Source organism: Taeniopygia guttata, chromosome 1 (genome assembly GCF_048771995.1).
Source record: "Taeniopygia guttata chromosome 1, bTaeGut7.mat, whole genome shotgun sequence".
In the NCBI taxonomy this organism is placed as follows: Eukaryota; Metazoa; Chordata; class Aves; order Passeriformes; family Estrildidae; genus Taeniopygia; species Taeniopygia guttata.
Genome location: NC_133024.1, coordinates 37414355 through 37430217, shown reverse-complemented (window position 1 = coordinate 37430217; position 15863 = coordinate 37414355). Strand labels below are relative to the sequence as shown.

The window sequence follows — 15863 nt, the reverse complement described above, 5'->3', positions numbered from 1 at the left end:
CTTCTTCAATGTCTGTAGGAGATCAAGCACATGAAGGCGTTCGTGTGGTTGGAATATTATCCGAACTAGTTGGCAGCGGAACACTAATAAATCAGATTGGACAGGTAAACCTATTGTTCCTGTAAATTCAAATTAAATTATCTTTCTTTCTGTCTGTTGAAGATATTTCAAGATGTCCAGTGGTGAGTCACTTCATCTCAACCACCAACCCAAAGAAGAGGAAAGACAAAATGCAGATGAAAGGGAGCACAGCTTACAAAGGGCCTGTGAGTATTGAGCAGGGTTTATGTGATAAGCCCTCATAAATATATCTTTATTGTAGAATGATTCTCATAGAATAGTCTAGTTTGGGGAAAAAATTGTCAAGTTCAACTGTAAAATTATGCTGAGTTTTATTATTTCATTATGCCTGTGGTCATCTGTCAGGGAAGCCTATACTAATTCCAGCACTGGAATCTTGTTCCTGCACTACCAGCAGAGCTGGGCTGTTCCTGGTGGTGTGGGCTCTGGGGCTGGCCGTGCACACACACATGGGACAGGGGGCACCGCCCCACCCACTCACAGCTGCCCCTCTTCTCCTACCACTTCCCCACCTGGATGCTGGCAGCCAGCCAGCCATTCCTCTGGTGTCCTACAACAGCTCAGTACTGCCAGTTTTACCTAAATAACTTGTGTCCTAACTTTACTTGAGTATTTTCTTAAAGATGGCTTTAAAAAAAGCACAGGGTTGTCTATAGGAAGAAAGGGACCCAAATCAGGAAAGTGTCTTGGGGCAGTGGCACTTCCTCTCCGAAATGTCTTTTCTTGTACACTGGTGGAAGGAAAGTGCTGTGAGACTGACCTGGCCCTGAGGAGGTTTGCAATCTCCCTCTCTGCCAAGCTTCTGTGAGCTTTTCTTCTTGGGACTGATTCTGGCTGAAAGGCAACTGCAGTATTTATCCCACTAGCAACATTAGGGAACTAATGTTCTTTAAGTCTCAAACCATGGAGGTAAGCACATGATGGAAGTTCCTTCATAAACAGAATTTGCTGGAGAAGACAAGATGTAGTTAGCAGCTAAGGAGTTGTATAAAGGAGTATGTAACAGGCTATGTCCTGACAGCAAGCATGTCTCAATGGCTGTGCATCTCAGGGAGGCCTGGAATAGAGGGATCCCAGCCTGCACAGTTAGTATGATCAGATAATTCAAAAGCCTGAGAAGAAATGTGAATAAAGAGGGTGGATAAAAAAACTAGGGGCTAATACACAAGAATCAATACTCTATTGGTATGCAAGGATGAAAAATACTAAACTATCATCTTACTTTTCTCTACAATTAAGAAAAATATCAAGGCTGATTTTTGTGCTGTCTTTAGAAGCTTGGTACTCTGTGGATGGTCCCAGTGGAACTTAGGGTGCAAATTTCAGAAGAAAATGCATTTCTGGAATGAGGTGAAAAAGGATTATGAGGGATAAAAGAGAAAAAAAAAAAATTATAGAATTGATTACTTCTGATGCTCTGTGAATAATACATTCTCTAATCAAGTGTAGAATAATTCCAATGCACAGAACTAATCTGTTCATTAAGCAGAATGAAATCTAACAATCACTAAGAGATTCAGGTGATGACTGGGAGCAAACCCTGCTCCTTTCTTTGAGCTACACCAGTGAATAGTGGCAAACAATACTGGTGATGGGATGCACTGTTAGAATCAGGGAACTTTACAATACAGCAGGTTTGTGAGAGCAGGTTTTTTTTTTTTGCCACGTGCTAAATATGAAAACTCCTATGTTCTTACACAATACCCAGTGACTATGCTGGAGGTTTGATAGCAGTATCCTGTTAGTTGCACATCTAAATGCTTTCAAGTCATGGTAACAGTCAGGTGGAATGGCCTGTGCCACTTCAGGTGTCTATTTTCCTGCATGAAACCAATTACGTGCAGCAGAGAACCACCATGTGACCCACAGAAATCATGAGGAGGCATTATTTGGGGTTTTTTCTTGCTATTTCAATTAGCCTGCTTAATTCTGAATGCTGTGTGGACAGTGTGCTAGGATAGCATCAAACACAGCATTTGCAAAACTGTGCTTTAGGCTCGGCTCTGTGTGAATGAAATGCAAGAGTGAATAAATGGAATTGCCTCTAGTCTGGATAATTATTGCAGCACTGTTTATGGAATTCAGTGAAACAAGACTGTATTTGGATGACACTTTGGCTCTGGCAGGGTATCTCTAGGGGACACAGAATAACAGCCATTGCAGTGGGGTGTATTTCTCTATGCTGCTTGCTGATACAATCCCTAAGTGTGATTCTATCACATCCGCTAGAACAACTTCTACTGGTGTAACAGGTGAAGGTTGAATCCATGCAAGTAAAAGACTCGGTTGGTATTGTCTCTTCAAGCTTTTCAAGAAGTCTTGTTTCTTCAAGTTTTTGAGAAGCTAGCATCCAAAGTCTATGCCTTCTTTTGTTAACAGTTAAGTGCTCTGACTTTTATCTACGTAGTCAAAATCTGGCTCCTGATTACTTGTGAATGTAAATTGTTCCTTGATGGTAAGTTACTAGGAAATTATTTTATAATAACCAGTGGCCTAACTCATTCCCCTCCCTCAGTGGGAGCCCTTGCATTTGGCTGTAGTGAATTTTTACCATATAATTTGAAAATCAAACATGAAAAGGATGAGAAAAAGCAGATATATTTTCCCTATTAACAGGATTTAGCAGTTAGGTATTAAAGCAATCAAGACTTTAATCTTTCATTTATATTATTATAATCTTTACAATTATCTTTAAGGTGAAAAAAAAAAAGAATATAAAATCACTGTATATGTTGTAGTATTTCCCTAAAGAGTTATTTTCTGTCCTTGCAGTTTTCTTCCACCTGATATCCACCATTTTTCCTAACAGAAAGTTGAGGAAATGCAAAATCATTCCTTAAAATGTCTTTTTCTTCAGGAAATAATTTGTTTTCTCTTTGTCTGTGCATATGTAGTGAACAGCCCCCCCTCCTGCTCATGATAGAGGGCTCAGAGTTTTTACCTCTGAAATGAGGTATTTTAATGCCAGATTTTTAAAAAGGCTGTGAATTTGGGGTGCTGAATTCCTTGAAAATCTGACTTTACAGTTTCTATAAAAGTGTTCATGGCCTCAGTTGACTCAGCTTATTTTTTGAGTTCTTGCCAACTGCTAGACTGGAGCCGTTGAAAACTCATTTTCTAAATTACCCCTTTTAAAGGCTGCCCAAATCACCAGGAATTTTGTCTCTGTTATTGATTTATTTAAAATGAACTTAATGAGTCTAACTCCAGTGTTTGAAGGTAGTCATTAATTAGCTAATGTTTTAACATAAAACGATCAGTGGCTTGAAGAGGATAGAAATACAATTAACTATTGATCGCTGGGATTAGGATATGGTAAACCACGGGAGGCTTCTAGCCTGCCTTCTATTGAAAAGCCTGCCCTTGGCTTAGAGGAAGCTTGGACAGGCTATGTCCAGAACGCTGTCTGCCGAGGGGAAAACACAGCAGTCTCCTGGGAACCAGCAGTTATGTCCGTTCTGTTGTTTTTTTTTTTTTTTGGTTGGGTTTTTTTGTTTGTTTGTTTGTTTTTCATCTGGGATAACATTCTTCATTATCGTAGCCCATACTTCTTCAGAATTTCTCTCAAGGAGGAATTCCCAGGCTGTGATTTTGAGCCTGCAGTTACCGCAGGTGCCGCGCTGCCCGCCGGAGCCGGAGCCGGAGCCGGGCGTGTCCCGCGGTGTCCGTGTGTGACACCGGGGCGCGTTCCACGGTCGCTGGCCCCCGCCGGGCGCCGGCCACCCCAGCGCCGGCTCCGCTCGGACCTCGCCTCTCGGATCCGCCGATCCCCTCCTCGCCCGGGGCTCGGCAGAGGCCGTCGGGGCCCCGCCGTGTGTGCTGTGCTGTGCTGAGCCCAGCCGAGCCCAGCCATGGTGCTGGCGGACCTGCACAGCGCGGCCGCCACCGCGGACCTGGCCCAGCTGCGGCAGCACTGGTGGCTGAACAAACACCGCATCAATGGATACAACCGGGACAAGCAGTAAGGACAAACAGCAGGCCCTCCGCCTGTTCAAAATTGTCAAAATTATCTGAGTCGGGGTGGGTTTTTTTTATGAATGTATTTTGCCTGCTTTCAAGCCTAAGTAGCAAGAAAGGAGACAATCAGTGGAACAGCAGCTAGCATCCCTTAGCCAAGGACATCCTGGAACTAACAAGCATTAAAAATGTAGTAAATCAAGATATTGTTGTCTCAATAGAACAGACAGCAGAAGCATCCTTAGTGAAGGACATCTGTAAAGGTTGTTGTAAATCAAGATGTTGATGTATTTCTATGTCTATACGTTGCCAGTTTGGCAAAAGACTCAAAGTCCGTGTATATCGTAGTTGTATTTTCTTCATTATAGTACTGAAAACCACACCTACAAGTTAAAAAGACCACGTGAAGACCCCTCCCCTAAGCATGCACAGAAGTTAGCTGTGGTTACATAATTTGTATGGAAACTATTAACCAGTCATGGTAGAGAGGCAGTACTTGGGAAGCTATTAATTCTGAACATCTATGTACTAATTATAGCATGGAAAGCCCAGTGGGGTGTGCTTTATTTATGAAATACCATTGAGCACCCAGGCACGTGTAACTCTGAAACACATAATCCACGTCTCTCACAAGTGTGTGATTATTGACTTGCTGCACACCAGGTAACAAACCCAATATCGCAGAGAACACACCCACCCTGTCTGGAAGAGCCAGCCAAGCACAGAACTGTGCCTGGCAGCAGGGTTAGCCCCAGAGCACCAACCTTACAGGAGCCCTGCCTGAGCTGTAATAGGAGACAGTGAAAGCTCCACTCTGCTCTGGCTTGCCCTGCCCTGCTCTGGAGCCTGGGCCCTGTACTTGATCATCTTTTTGTCCCATCCCTGTTTATCCAAGTCAGGCTGGATGGGGCTCTGAGCAACTTGGTCAAGTGGAAAGTGTCCCAGCCCATGGCAGGGGCTGGAACTAAATGGTCTTAAAGATCCCTTCCATCTCACACCATATTAAGATTTGATGATTCTGTGGAGCTCATCAGCTTCCTTTCCAGGTGCCAGACTGAGCAGCTTGGTTTTGCAGGGCATGGATTCACAGAAAGCCAGAACAGCCTTCCTAATGCTGTCAGAAGTCCCATCCCATCAATCTCTGGGACAAAACTGATGCAGGACTGATGGGGGGGAGGGGGGGTTCTCAGGGGCTCACACTGGTTCTGCACTGTCTGTAGATTTACACAGCCTCCATTGCTAAGCAGTGTTTACCCCAAGTCAAGGATATTTTCAGTGTCTCATACTCTGCCAGTGAGAAAGTACACAGAAAGCTGGAGGGAGCTTAGCCAGGTCAACATTCTGAAATGGGATTTGGCATCAGCCAGTGGGTTGTGAGCAACTGTATTGTACATCCCAGTTTTTTCTTGGGATTTTTTATTTGCTATTATTATTATTATTATATTTATTTTATTTCAATTTTTTCTATTTATCAATCTGTTATAATTTAATTGTTATTTTAAGTTTTAATTTTGATTCTTCTCCCTGTTCCACTGGGGTGGAGAGGGAGAGGATGTGAACGAGTAGCTGCATGGTGCTTCTTTGCCATCCAGACTTAAACCAGGACAACAGTATATGTTTAATTTCTAGGACACCTCTGCATCTTGCTTGTATAAATGGCCATGCAGATGTTGTTCAGTTTCTGGTAGAAAAGAAGTGCAAGCTAAACCCTTGTGACAGACTGGATAAATCACCACTAATAAAGGTATGCAGAAGGGGTATGCATTCTGTAATCTTTAATGACACTCATACTTTCCAGTGTTGGGAGGGTGTGGGAGTTCTGACAGTGAGAAACACAGATGCTGGAAGTTATTTCTACTTTATTTCTTGTTTCCAGGCAGTAGAGCACCGGCACAGGGACTGTGCAGCTATTCTGCTGGAACATGGTGCCAACCATGACCACAGGGCTGTAAACGGTAACACTGCCCTTCACTTTGCTGTCATGGCTTCTAGCAAATCTCTAGTGAAGCTGTTACTTGAGCATGGTGCAGATATTGATGCTAAGAATAAAGTAAGCTTGGACTTTGGGTAAAGCTGCTCTTCCCAGGTCGACTTGCTCATCTTCTCTCTGTTATTCTAAGAGCGATGTTTTCTCCTTTTAGTGGGGATACACTCCACTTACTCTGGCAATCATTGAAAACCATGAAGAAATGGTCAAGTTCCTTCTTCAAAAAGGAGCTGACGTGAATGCTCTGGATAAAGTTTATAGGTAAAGGGTTTGCGAAAAGTGCACGTAGGGCTCCTTAGCCCTATTTGAGTTGGATTGATGGGAGACATAAGAATGAACTTTGAAAAACGACCAGGAGTCACCCAGAAGTATCTCCTGTGTGACTTGTGAAAGCAGTCCTGGGCTCAGTTGCCACTTTCTTCAGGGGGTGATTTCCACACTGAGGACTGCAAGAAAGTACTCTGCCATGCCACACACCCACATGTGAGTGTACGTGCAGGTGCACAGGCCCTGCATCTGCTCTGGACAAGTGGCTGTCCAGGAGACCTCACGAGGTCCCACATGCCTGAATTCTCCAACATTTGTAGGCATTTGGCTGTCCCTTCACTCTGCCTGTGGGAGAGGGGAAATGAATTGTTTAAGGAGCAAAGAGGAATTAAAGTATTGGCTAGGCAATGTTTGCAAAAGCTGACATATTTACTCTTATCTCTTGGATGCCCTAGGACCCCTCTTGCAGTTGCTACTCTTTCTGGGAATAACAAAGTAATACAACTTCTTCTTCAACATGGTGCTGTTTTTCTTGAGCCAGACAAGGAACTCTACCCATGTCAACCTTTCACCAAAATTGTTCAAGATGATCTGTAAGTGTTTTACACCATTGTTAAAACAACCATACTCTCCTAATGTCTGGGCTGATGTACCTCCCTTTTTGGTAACAGCAGAAGGGTTTAATGAGGTGCTGAGAGCTTTGTAGAAGCTGAGCTCGGTGATGTCATCTCTTTCCATGTCAAGAGTAGATTTAGAAGTTGAGGAAAACTTTGTCCCTTCCCCTGAGTTGTCTGAGAATTCACCTGTGTGCTTCCAAGTTACACCACATTGGCAGCAACTACTTGCCTTTTGTTTCAGAGGGGATCTAACTGATATCCCCTGTGTGCTTTACTAGGCTGAGGAAAAAAGCCCTCTTTCACAGTGATGGTAGCCAAGGGATGGGTGAATGTACTGCATTATTCCTTATGCCTTTTCTAGCTATAAACAATTCCCCATGAACTCATGCCACTGGATCTTGACTTCATTTCTTCTTCCCCTGCCCCTTCTGGCAGCCTTTATCAATGGGAAGCAGGAAAGAAGGGAGCTTGTGTAAACTGTGGTGTAAAAACCCCTTTAGGGATAAAGCATGTTTGAAGATTGTTCTTACAATATGTGGCACTCATTCCTTCCCTCCAGGCTTCTGTTACAATATAAATGTCATGATAACGCACCATTCTGTACACCATTCTGTACAGCAACCTCGATCTGGAGAACATGTTTAATTTGTTTTCTTATTTTATTTTTTTGGCTTTTTTCCTGCTTATTAAACAAACCCAAGCCCCAGTCAACTCAGGGTTGTTAGAAGACAACACAGGTCTTGGAATGCAAGCGCAATATTTGTTGGCCTGTTGATAACTCACTTGAGAGCTCTCTAAACTCTGAGGTCCTCAGGCTAACCATGGGAATTTCTGAAGGCCTTCAAAGTGAGGACCTGGACTGAGGAGACTTTAAACCATCTTGCTGTGGAGAGTAGCTGCACCATTAGCATAACATCTAGCTGAGGTAGAGGCTTTGGTGATGTCAGTCTGCCAGGAGGCTTGTTAAATTGGCTCTTGAAATGGAGAGGGGATTTATCAGATGAGACTGTAGCCAGACTGTAGCAGGGATGAGTTACTCCACAGATAAGACTAGGCACCTCTACTGTCAGCATGCCTGTAATGAGGATTTCAGTCTTCATTACCCTGGGACTGCAGTATGTTGTGTGTGTCTGTGACCCTTTAGCAGTTTAGTTCTGTGTGTGTGTGACCATTTAGTCTATGAATATGGGTAGAATGGAGCATGCATAGCTTTTACTTTTCCTGCAGAGAGTGCATGGAAGTCTGGGGGGATTTTACCTAAAGCATCTTCTTCCTTTCTATATTTAGCATTGCTAATGAGCAAATTGGGAGTTCCTGCTATGAGACAACTCCTGTCATTCCCTTGGAAACAGCTGCCTTGGAAGAGTTATGTAAGACACTTTTCTATCAAAGAGGTCATGAGAAAAATCACTGTGGCCTGTAGCAGAATGATACCAAATCAATGGAAAGCTGGACTGGGGGGACAGGTCAAAGATCTGGAAAATAAACACTCAAGGCAACACTGTGCTTCTTATCTTATTTCTTAGGTGATGTCCCAAAAGTAGAAGCAGCAGAAAAGAAAAATGATGGTCCAGCTGCAGACCAAAATAAAGTGTCTAGGTGCTCTAATAGAGTGCAGCCCTACAGAGGTAATTTCAGAGGGATTAGATGGTTAACTTCGGAAGCCTCCATGGAATGAAGCAAGTGGAGAAAAGCAGAGTGAAATAAGCACTCACAGAAATGATGCACTTCTTATCTTTCGTTAGGAGACTACAAAGCAGAAGGAGCAGAGAAAAAGGAAGACAAATACTCCCTCTGCAATCCTGAGGTACCTTCTCTGAGGGAGGCAACGGGGTTCCTCTGTCTCCCTGGATTCTGGGTCTGTTTTCCTTTGCTGCTTTTGTCACACACTCGTAACTTGACCTTGACATGCTGCTTCTTCAGACAAGCTGTTCAGCTGGGACTGGGACAAAGTGGGGTCCAGCTTATGTCTTGGGCTCCTTGCAGCTGGCCTTCAGGTGGGATTTCTAGTATAGCACAGAGCAGTGAAGCTCACTGTTGGTTACACTCCTCTGAAAACTGAAAGGCTTGCACTGTGATGATTATTGTTTTTCCATTCCACAGCTCGCTTCCCTAGATGCATGCAGTATCAACTGGTTTCTATATGATCTACAGTCTAGAGATTAATTCCTTCTGCCTATGTTCTGTCCAGACTGAGCAGGTGGACTTGGTCCTGTTTTGAAAACAATGCTCAGCAGTGATCTAAATGCACTGGCTGTGCATGCTCTTTCTGTCCTTTCCATCACCTTATCCCTCGCCTTAGGCCTGCTGCCTGAAGCAAAGGATTTGAGCAGGGAAGCGGGCGTGGAAGCTGCCTGTGCCAGTTCTTATGTGTGTCTTTTAAATTACACAGACTGATCCTAAAAGTCGAGGGAAAGTGCGGGCCAGAGTGCGGCATCTTGCTGCAAAGAGCACCAGGTTGGATGCGCGCTCTGCTGCAGTGGAACATGGCAAAGGTAATTTCAGAGGGACTAAATGGTTACCTTTGTAAGCCTCTCTGCAGTGAAACAGGTGGAGAAAAGCAGAGTAAAATAACCATCTACAGAAATGACATGCTACTTATCTTTCTTAGGTGTCTTGCCAGCAGCAGCATCAGTAGAAGCAGAAAAGGAAGATTGTGATTCCTCCTGGGATTCTGAGGTACCTTCTCTGAGGGAGGCAGTGGTATCCCTCTGGCTCATGTCCTTTTGAACTCCTTCTACTTTGATGCTGCTTCTGCCACGCCCTCCTTACTTGGACCTTAGCCAGTTGCTGCTTCAGATAATCTTTTCAGTTGGGACTGGGACAAACTGAGCTCCACTAAAGTTTGGGACCTCCTTGTGGCCTGATTCCCAAGCTGGATTTCTAGGACAAAGAAGTAATTCTCCCTTCTGCTTACAGTCCTCTGAAGTCCTAAAAGACTGGCATTGTGAGAGTTGCTTTTTCCCTCCTCGCAAATCTCTTTTGTGAATTGTCAATGTTAAATAGTTGTGTATGACCAACAATTTAGGGATTTATTTCTTCTGCCTAGGTTCTCTCTAGCTTGGGCAGGTAGCCTTTGTCTCTTTTTAAAAATCCTGCTCAACAACAGTGATGGCTCAACACTGGCTTTGTTTGCCCTTTTTGTTCTTTTCATCACCTTATCCATCTCCTTAGGTGTGTTGGCTGAATCAGAAGCTTTGAGCATAGAATTGGGTGCACAAGTCACCTGTGCTACTTCTTATGTGTTTTTTTTTTTTAAATCACACAGCCTTTTTCTGCAATTGTAGAAGAAGTGTTTGCTGGCGGACGGCGTCCTGCTGCAGACCGCAAAGGAGTGGGTGTGCGCTCTCTTGCAGCGGAGCGCAGCAAAGGTAATTTCAAAAGGACTACATGGTTACCTTTGTAAGCTTCCGTGAAGTGAATCAGATTTGGAAGAGCTGTGACAGGTCTCTTATCTGTTCTTAGGGGTCTTGCAACCAGCAGAAAAATCAGGAGAAGATGATAATTCTTCTTGGGATACTGAGGTACCTTTTCGGAGTGAGACAGTGAGGTCCCTCTAAATAACTGGCTTCCGGGCTCATTTTCCTTTGATGCTGCTTTTGCCACACACTCATACCTTAGACTTTGATGACATTGTGCTGCTGCAGACATGCTGTTCATATGGGACTAGGACAAAGTGAGGTCAAGCTAATGTCCTGGGAATCCTTGTGGCTAATGTCCAATCTAGATTTGCAGTAAGGATAATGTAGTAAAGTTCCATGTTTGTTACAATCCTGTGAAAACTGTGCAAGGCTGGCATTGTGAGGATTCAATTTTCCATCAAGCATCTCTCTTCTGTACATGCAGTTAACATCAACTGGATTCCCATATGACCTACAGTCTATAGATTTATTTTTTTGCCTGCATTCTCTGTGTCATGGGCAGGTGTACTTGGTCTTATTTTGAAAACCCTGCTCAATAGAGATGCTGGATATGCTTGCTGTGTTTGCCCTTTTTGTTCTTTCTATCACCTGATCCCTCTTGTTAAGCCTCTTGGCTGAAGCACAGCCTTTGAGTGTGGATGTGGGTGGGGAAGCAGCCTGTGCCAGTTCTCACGTGTGTCTTTTAAATTACGCAGACTGATTCTGAAGGTGAAGGGAAAGTGTTGGCTGCTGTCCAGCTTGCTGCTGCAAAGAGCAACAGGTCGGATGTGTGCCCTGCTGCAGTGTTACACAGAAAAGGTAGTTCCAGAGGGACTAAATGGTTACCTTTGTAAGCCTCTCTGGAGTGAATCAGATGCAGAAAAGCAGAGTAAAATAAACACTCATAGCTATTGCGTGCTTATCTTTTCTTAGGGGTCTTGAAACAAGCATGTAAAAAAGTGAAAAAGGAAGACAGACACTTGCAGCCAGGAGGGAGGGAAGCAAAACAGGAATACAATGAACTTCCCTGGGATTCTGAGGTATCTTCTCTGAGGAAGAGAGTGGGGGTCCCTCTGACTCACCTGCTTCTGGGCTCACTTTCCTTTGCTGCTGCTTCTGCCATATGTTCATAACTTGGACCTTGACATGCTGCTGCTTCAGACAAGCTGTTCAGACGGGACTGGGACAAACTGAGGTCCAGTTAATGTCCTGGGCCTCCTTACAGCTGAAGTCCATGTGGGATTTCTAAGGCAAATAAGTAAAACTTCCTTCTAGTTACAGTCTTCTGAAGTTCTAGGAGGCTGGCATTGTGAGAATCTTTTTCTCCCACCTCACACTTCTCTTCTGTGGATCCAGTCAATGTCAAATGGTTGTGGATGACCCACAATTTCTGTTTCTTCTGCCTAGGTTCTCTCAAGCTTGGGCAGGAGGACTTTGTCTTGTTTTGAAAGATCTACTCAAGAGAGATATGCTTAATATGCTGATGTGTTTGCCCTTGTTCTTTCCTTTACCTGATCCCTCTCTTGTTAGGCCTCTTGGCTGAAGCAGAAGCTTTGAGGGTGGAAGAGGGTGTGGAAGCAGCCTGTGGCAGTTCTCATATGTGTTTTTTAAAATATGCAGACTGATTCTGAAGGTCGAAGGAAAGTGTTGGCAGATGTGCAGCTTCCTGCTGCAGACCAAAACAGAGTGGGTGTGAGTTCTGCTGCAGTGGAGCATGGCAAAGGTAATTGCAGAGGGTCTACATGGTTACCTTTGTAGGCCTCTCTGGAGTGGATCAGTTTTGGAAAAGCAAAGTGAAAGAAGCACTCACAGCAGCAACTCTCTTACTTTTTTTTATCTCTCTTATCAGCTGAAGGAGCAGAACAAAGGAAACATTATATCTCCACGTTTGAGAACAAGGTACTTAGCTCTCTTCCTGATCTCTTACACTACCCTTGGCAGAAGTCATGTTTCTTCATGCTCCCTACTTGGAGGCAGTGTTGATGCTGCCGAGGATTTGTTTCCCATCTTTTTATCTTTTTTCTTGCTTGCTTAGCTCCCTACATTACAGGGAGAAGATCTTCAGCTAAAGGTTGATTCTTCAGCTCAAACAGATTATGAGCAGGACAAACAAGTGACTCTTAGAGACAGATGTAATATCCCTAAATAGAACTTATCAGTGTAAGCACATGTGTTCTTGCTAGTGAGTATATTTTGAAATAGTGCTGAGAGGAAGTAACTAATCTGGACCTGAGCTGTAATTTGGACCTAATTTCATATGTATTTGAAGCAGAAGGGCTGCAAAAAGAGGCTGCTTGAAGTCCCATTCAGCTTCATTTTTTAACACATCCAGGGATGAGCACAACTCCTCTGGACAACCTGGTCCAGTGTTCCATCACAATACTTGGAAAATTTTCCTCTTTATATCTAATCTAAATCTACTGTCTTTTAATTTTAAACCATTGCCTCTTGACCTGTCACTACAATCCTTGGTAAATATATCTCTCATTTTTTTTAATGTCAAAAGGCTGCAATAAAATCTGCCCAGAACCTGCTTTCCCCCAAACTGAAAAATCCCAGATTTCCACCCCCCCCCCCCCCCACCTTTTTCCATGGGAGAGGTGTTCCAGGCTTATGAATGTCTTTGTGGACTTCATCTGGCCTCCTTTCACAGGTCCATGTCTGCCTTGTGCTGGGGGCCTCAGAAGGAGACATAGTACTTTAGGTAGGGTCTCACAAGAGCAGAGTAGAAAAAGAGAATCACCTTCCTCGACCTGCTGGTCAGCCTCTCCCTCAATATGTAGACCAATCTAATTATGTAATTTCATCAGTAAAATCATCACTTTCGTTTTCATGTTCACACTGAATTTTGCCACACTTATGAAACACCATTTTCTTAGCCACTAGCCAGGCAGAAGCTTGGTAAAATTCTCAAAAAGGACTCCCTGGAAGGAGCTCCACTTTGAACTGTGAAGATCAACAGCAGGAAGGAACAGAAACTGCTGTTGGAGAAACTGGAGAGGTGTAAAACTGGGGTGTGGAAAATGCCTGTTTCTTGGCAGGGTCCCAAGCCTTCTTTATAGTAAACAGAGCAGGGAACTGGCTGTTCCTTAAGATTTTGTGTAATGGGGTGGTGCAGGGGAAGGAGCAGCACTGCTGCCTTTGATGTTTGCCTGTTGACATCACATGAAGTAACAGTGGAGGGCTGCACTGAGGTGGTCTTAGTACACTATACAACTTTGCAACAGGAATAAGTTGAATGACACATAACTGACTCAACTTATTATATATAAGTCTGGCGACTACAATTAAAAAAAAACACTAGTTATGATGTTAGGAAAAGGACGTGTATTCCTTTCAAAAACTGCTTCCCAAGCTTCATGAAGCACACAGTATTTGCTTCTCCTCCGCGGTTTCACAAAGTGGACTGTGTGTTGACAGAGAAAGAATAGGCCTGTTGGAGGGTTGTGCTGATGTTTTGTAGTATTTCTTCCTGCCATCACCATTGCAATGGTGTTGTAAAGTCACTTTAGTAAGAGGAGGAGTTTCTAATCACAGTAGCCAGGAGAGGGCATGGCTAGGGTCCTGAGGTTATTCTGTACCACCTCAGGTCAGTGTCAAGGACAGAGGATGGAGGAAGCGGGGTGGGGTGGGGGGGCGGGAGGGAATGCAGTGAATGGGGGAGGGGAAAGGAAAGGGAGTCTATTCCCTTGTGGTTGAATAAGTGGTGAGAGGTTGGGTAACACTGATGCTGAGGGAGTGGTTGGGTAACACTGGTTCTGAGCATTTTGCATATGGATCTCTTATGTCTCTCTTGAACACTCTTCTTATGAATATTGCTGCTGTTACTGTTTTCTTATCTCATTGCTGTCTCCAGTAAATTGTTCCAAACGGAATTCATGATCTTTACCTTTTGTGTCCCCACTTCTCCTCTCCTTCCTGTCACAGGAGTGAGGGGGAAGAGAAGGAGGGAGCAAAGGAGCAGCAGTGTGATTTGGAGAGTCTCAGTGGGAGCACAAATTTGGGGAATAGCATTCCTAAACCATAACACCAGAACATACTACAAAGTCTGTTCAGAGTCCTTGAGAGAGGAGAGGAGAAGAAAAGTGTTGTTCCAGTCTTTAGGTAACACCCCAGGGAATCAGTGTAGGAGAGGGTTTTCTATAAAAGATGAAGAAGTAGCACAGGTTTTGAAAGTTAACATCAGAGTCAAAGCACTCTACTATTTTTTTAATATATAAAAGCTTTCTATTGGGTATTGTTCTTGTGGTTTGACAGCTCAAGGACCTGAAAAAACCTCTTAACAAGAAGGAATATTATGCTGACTCAGGGAAGAATGCCCAAAAAGAGAAGGTAATAACAATTTTGAGGAACATGCAAGGCATCCTGGTTGATTCTTTTGATTCTTCAGCTGCAGCTATCCCCCAGCTGGAAGAACGCATTCAACGGTAAGACAGTGGAACAAGGCCTCACTTTGTGTGATTCTGTGAAAGCAACAGGCCTGTCTTCTTGCATCCCAGTGAGATACGATTACATGATTTTCTAAGATGCTATTGTTTTAGATGGGTTCTTTCATGCTGTTCCTTTGGGATTTGTTCTCTTGTGGACTTCTGTCGTAAAGCCTGTACTTTTTTTCAGGCTCCAAATGCAAATGGCAAAGCTGGAAACCACAATCCAGCAGCAAGCCAAGACTATTGAAGTCTTTGAGACAATCCAGCAACCTCTTACCTCAGTAAGCTACTCAGAGCCTTCCCTGTTTGTGACCCATAGAGCCTAGTTCCATATTCATGTGGGAAAATTTTCAAATATTCAGGTTTTCCTAGAGGGAGTCTAGGAGAGATCAGATCATATAACTAGATAACCTGAAAGACCCAATAATATTCTATCAGAATGAGTATGGGGGTACATATTGGAAGGAAGATAAGGTGGTTTGGGAAGTTTGTACATTCTTATTATCTCAGCCAATGGGGAAAGAGAAGGACAATATGCAGTTGGGAGTTCAGGATAAAAGGAGACTGGATCCTCCAAAAACTCAAGAAACCCCTCAGAGGTATGAGTTAATAGACTCTCCCTTTATTCAAATAAAGTTTCTTTTTTGCAGGACTCTTCTGTGGACACAGGTCTTTGTCACCATGATTTTCCTCACACTATCAAAAACTGTTTTGGAGAGAAGTTAGCAAAGCGAGCCAATCCCTGAGGCTGGGTCACCCTGCAGGTGTTTCCACCATTTTGGGTGTCTCTTTGTTGCCATGAGATTTGTGAAATTTAACAATTTTCTATCTAGTGATTACTTACTGATATTGTTTGCCTGTTGCTGTTTTGCTTGTCAATAAATTGTTATCTATTCTCTTATATCTACTTGCATTTGTTCCTTATGTGGAAATGGACTGGATGGAACTAAGGGGACGTAACTCATTTTACAGTGTTCACCTCTTTAAACTGTCTTAAACCAATACATATTTTTTAGAACTACCCTGGGAAGATGGTTATTGATATTCATCTTGGTAGATAGCTTTTCTGCATGGCTTTTCTGAAGCCTTTGTCTGTTGCACCAACAAACAGCAAAAAGTAACA

The 15863-nt window shown here is 43.5% G+C and overlaps 1 protein-coding gene across 2 annotated transcripts; it reads left to right on the top strand.

Moving 5' to 3' along the window:
* Window positions 1-3674: 3674 nt before the first annotated feature.
* LOC100226294 (uncharacterized) lies at window positions 3675-15641 on the top strand. 2 transcript variants are annotated; one of them, XM_030269285.4, is made up of 19 exons: window positions 3676-4042; window positions 5668-5782; window positions 5915-6088; window positions 6180-6286; window positions 6748-6885; window positions 8197-8279; window positions 8436-8537; window positions 8655-8716; window positions 9302-9404; window positions 9521-9588; window positions 10178-10280; window positions 10375-10433; window positions 11027-11129; window positions 11244-11350; window positions 11931-12033; window positions 12160-12209; window positions 14568-14737; window positions 14928-15021; window positions 15391-15641. In XM_030269285.4, the coding sequence occupies exons 1-19, from the start codon at window positions 3933-3935 to the stop codon at window positions 15484-15486; spliced, it is 1947 nt and encodes a 648-aa protein (XP_030125145.4). In that variant the 5' UTR covers window positions 3676-3932; the 3' UTR covers window positions 15487-15641. The 2 variants fall into 2 exon arrangements, with proteins under 2 accessions (XP_032603335.3, XP_030125145.4); XM_032747444.3 differs by lacking the exons at window positions 11027-11129; window positions 11244-11350; window positions 11931-12033; window positions 12160-12209 and having other exon boundaries at window positions 3675-4042.
* Window positions 15642-15863: the final 222 nt, after the last annotated feature.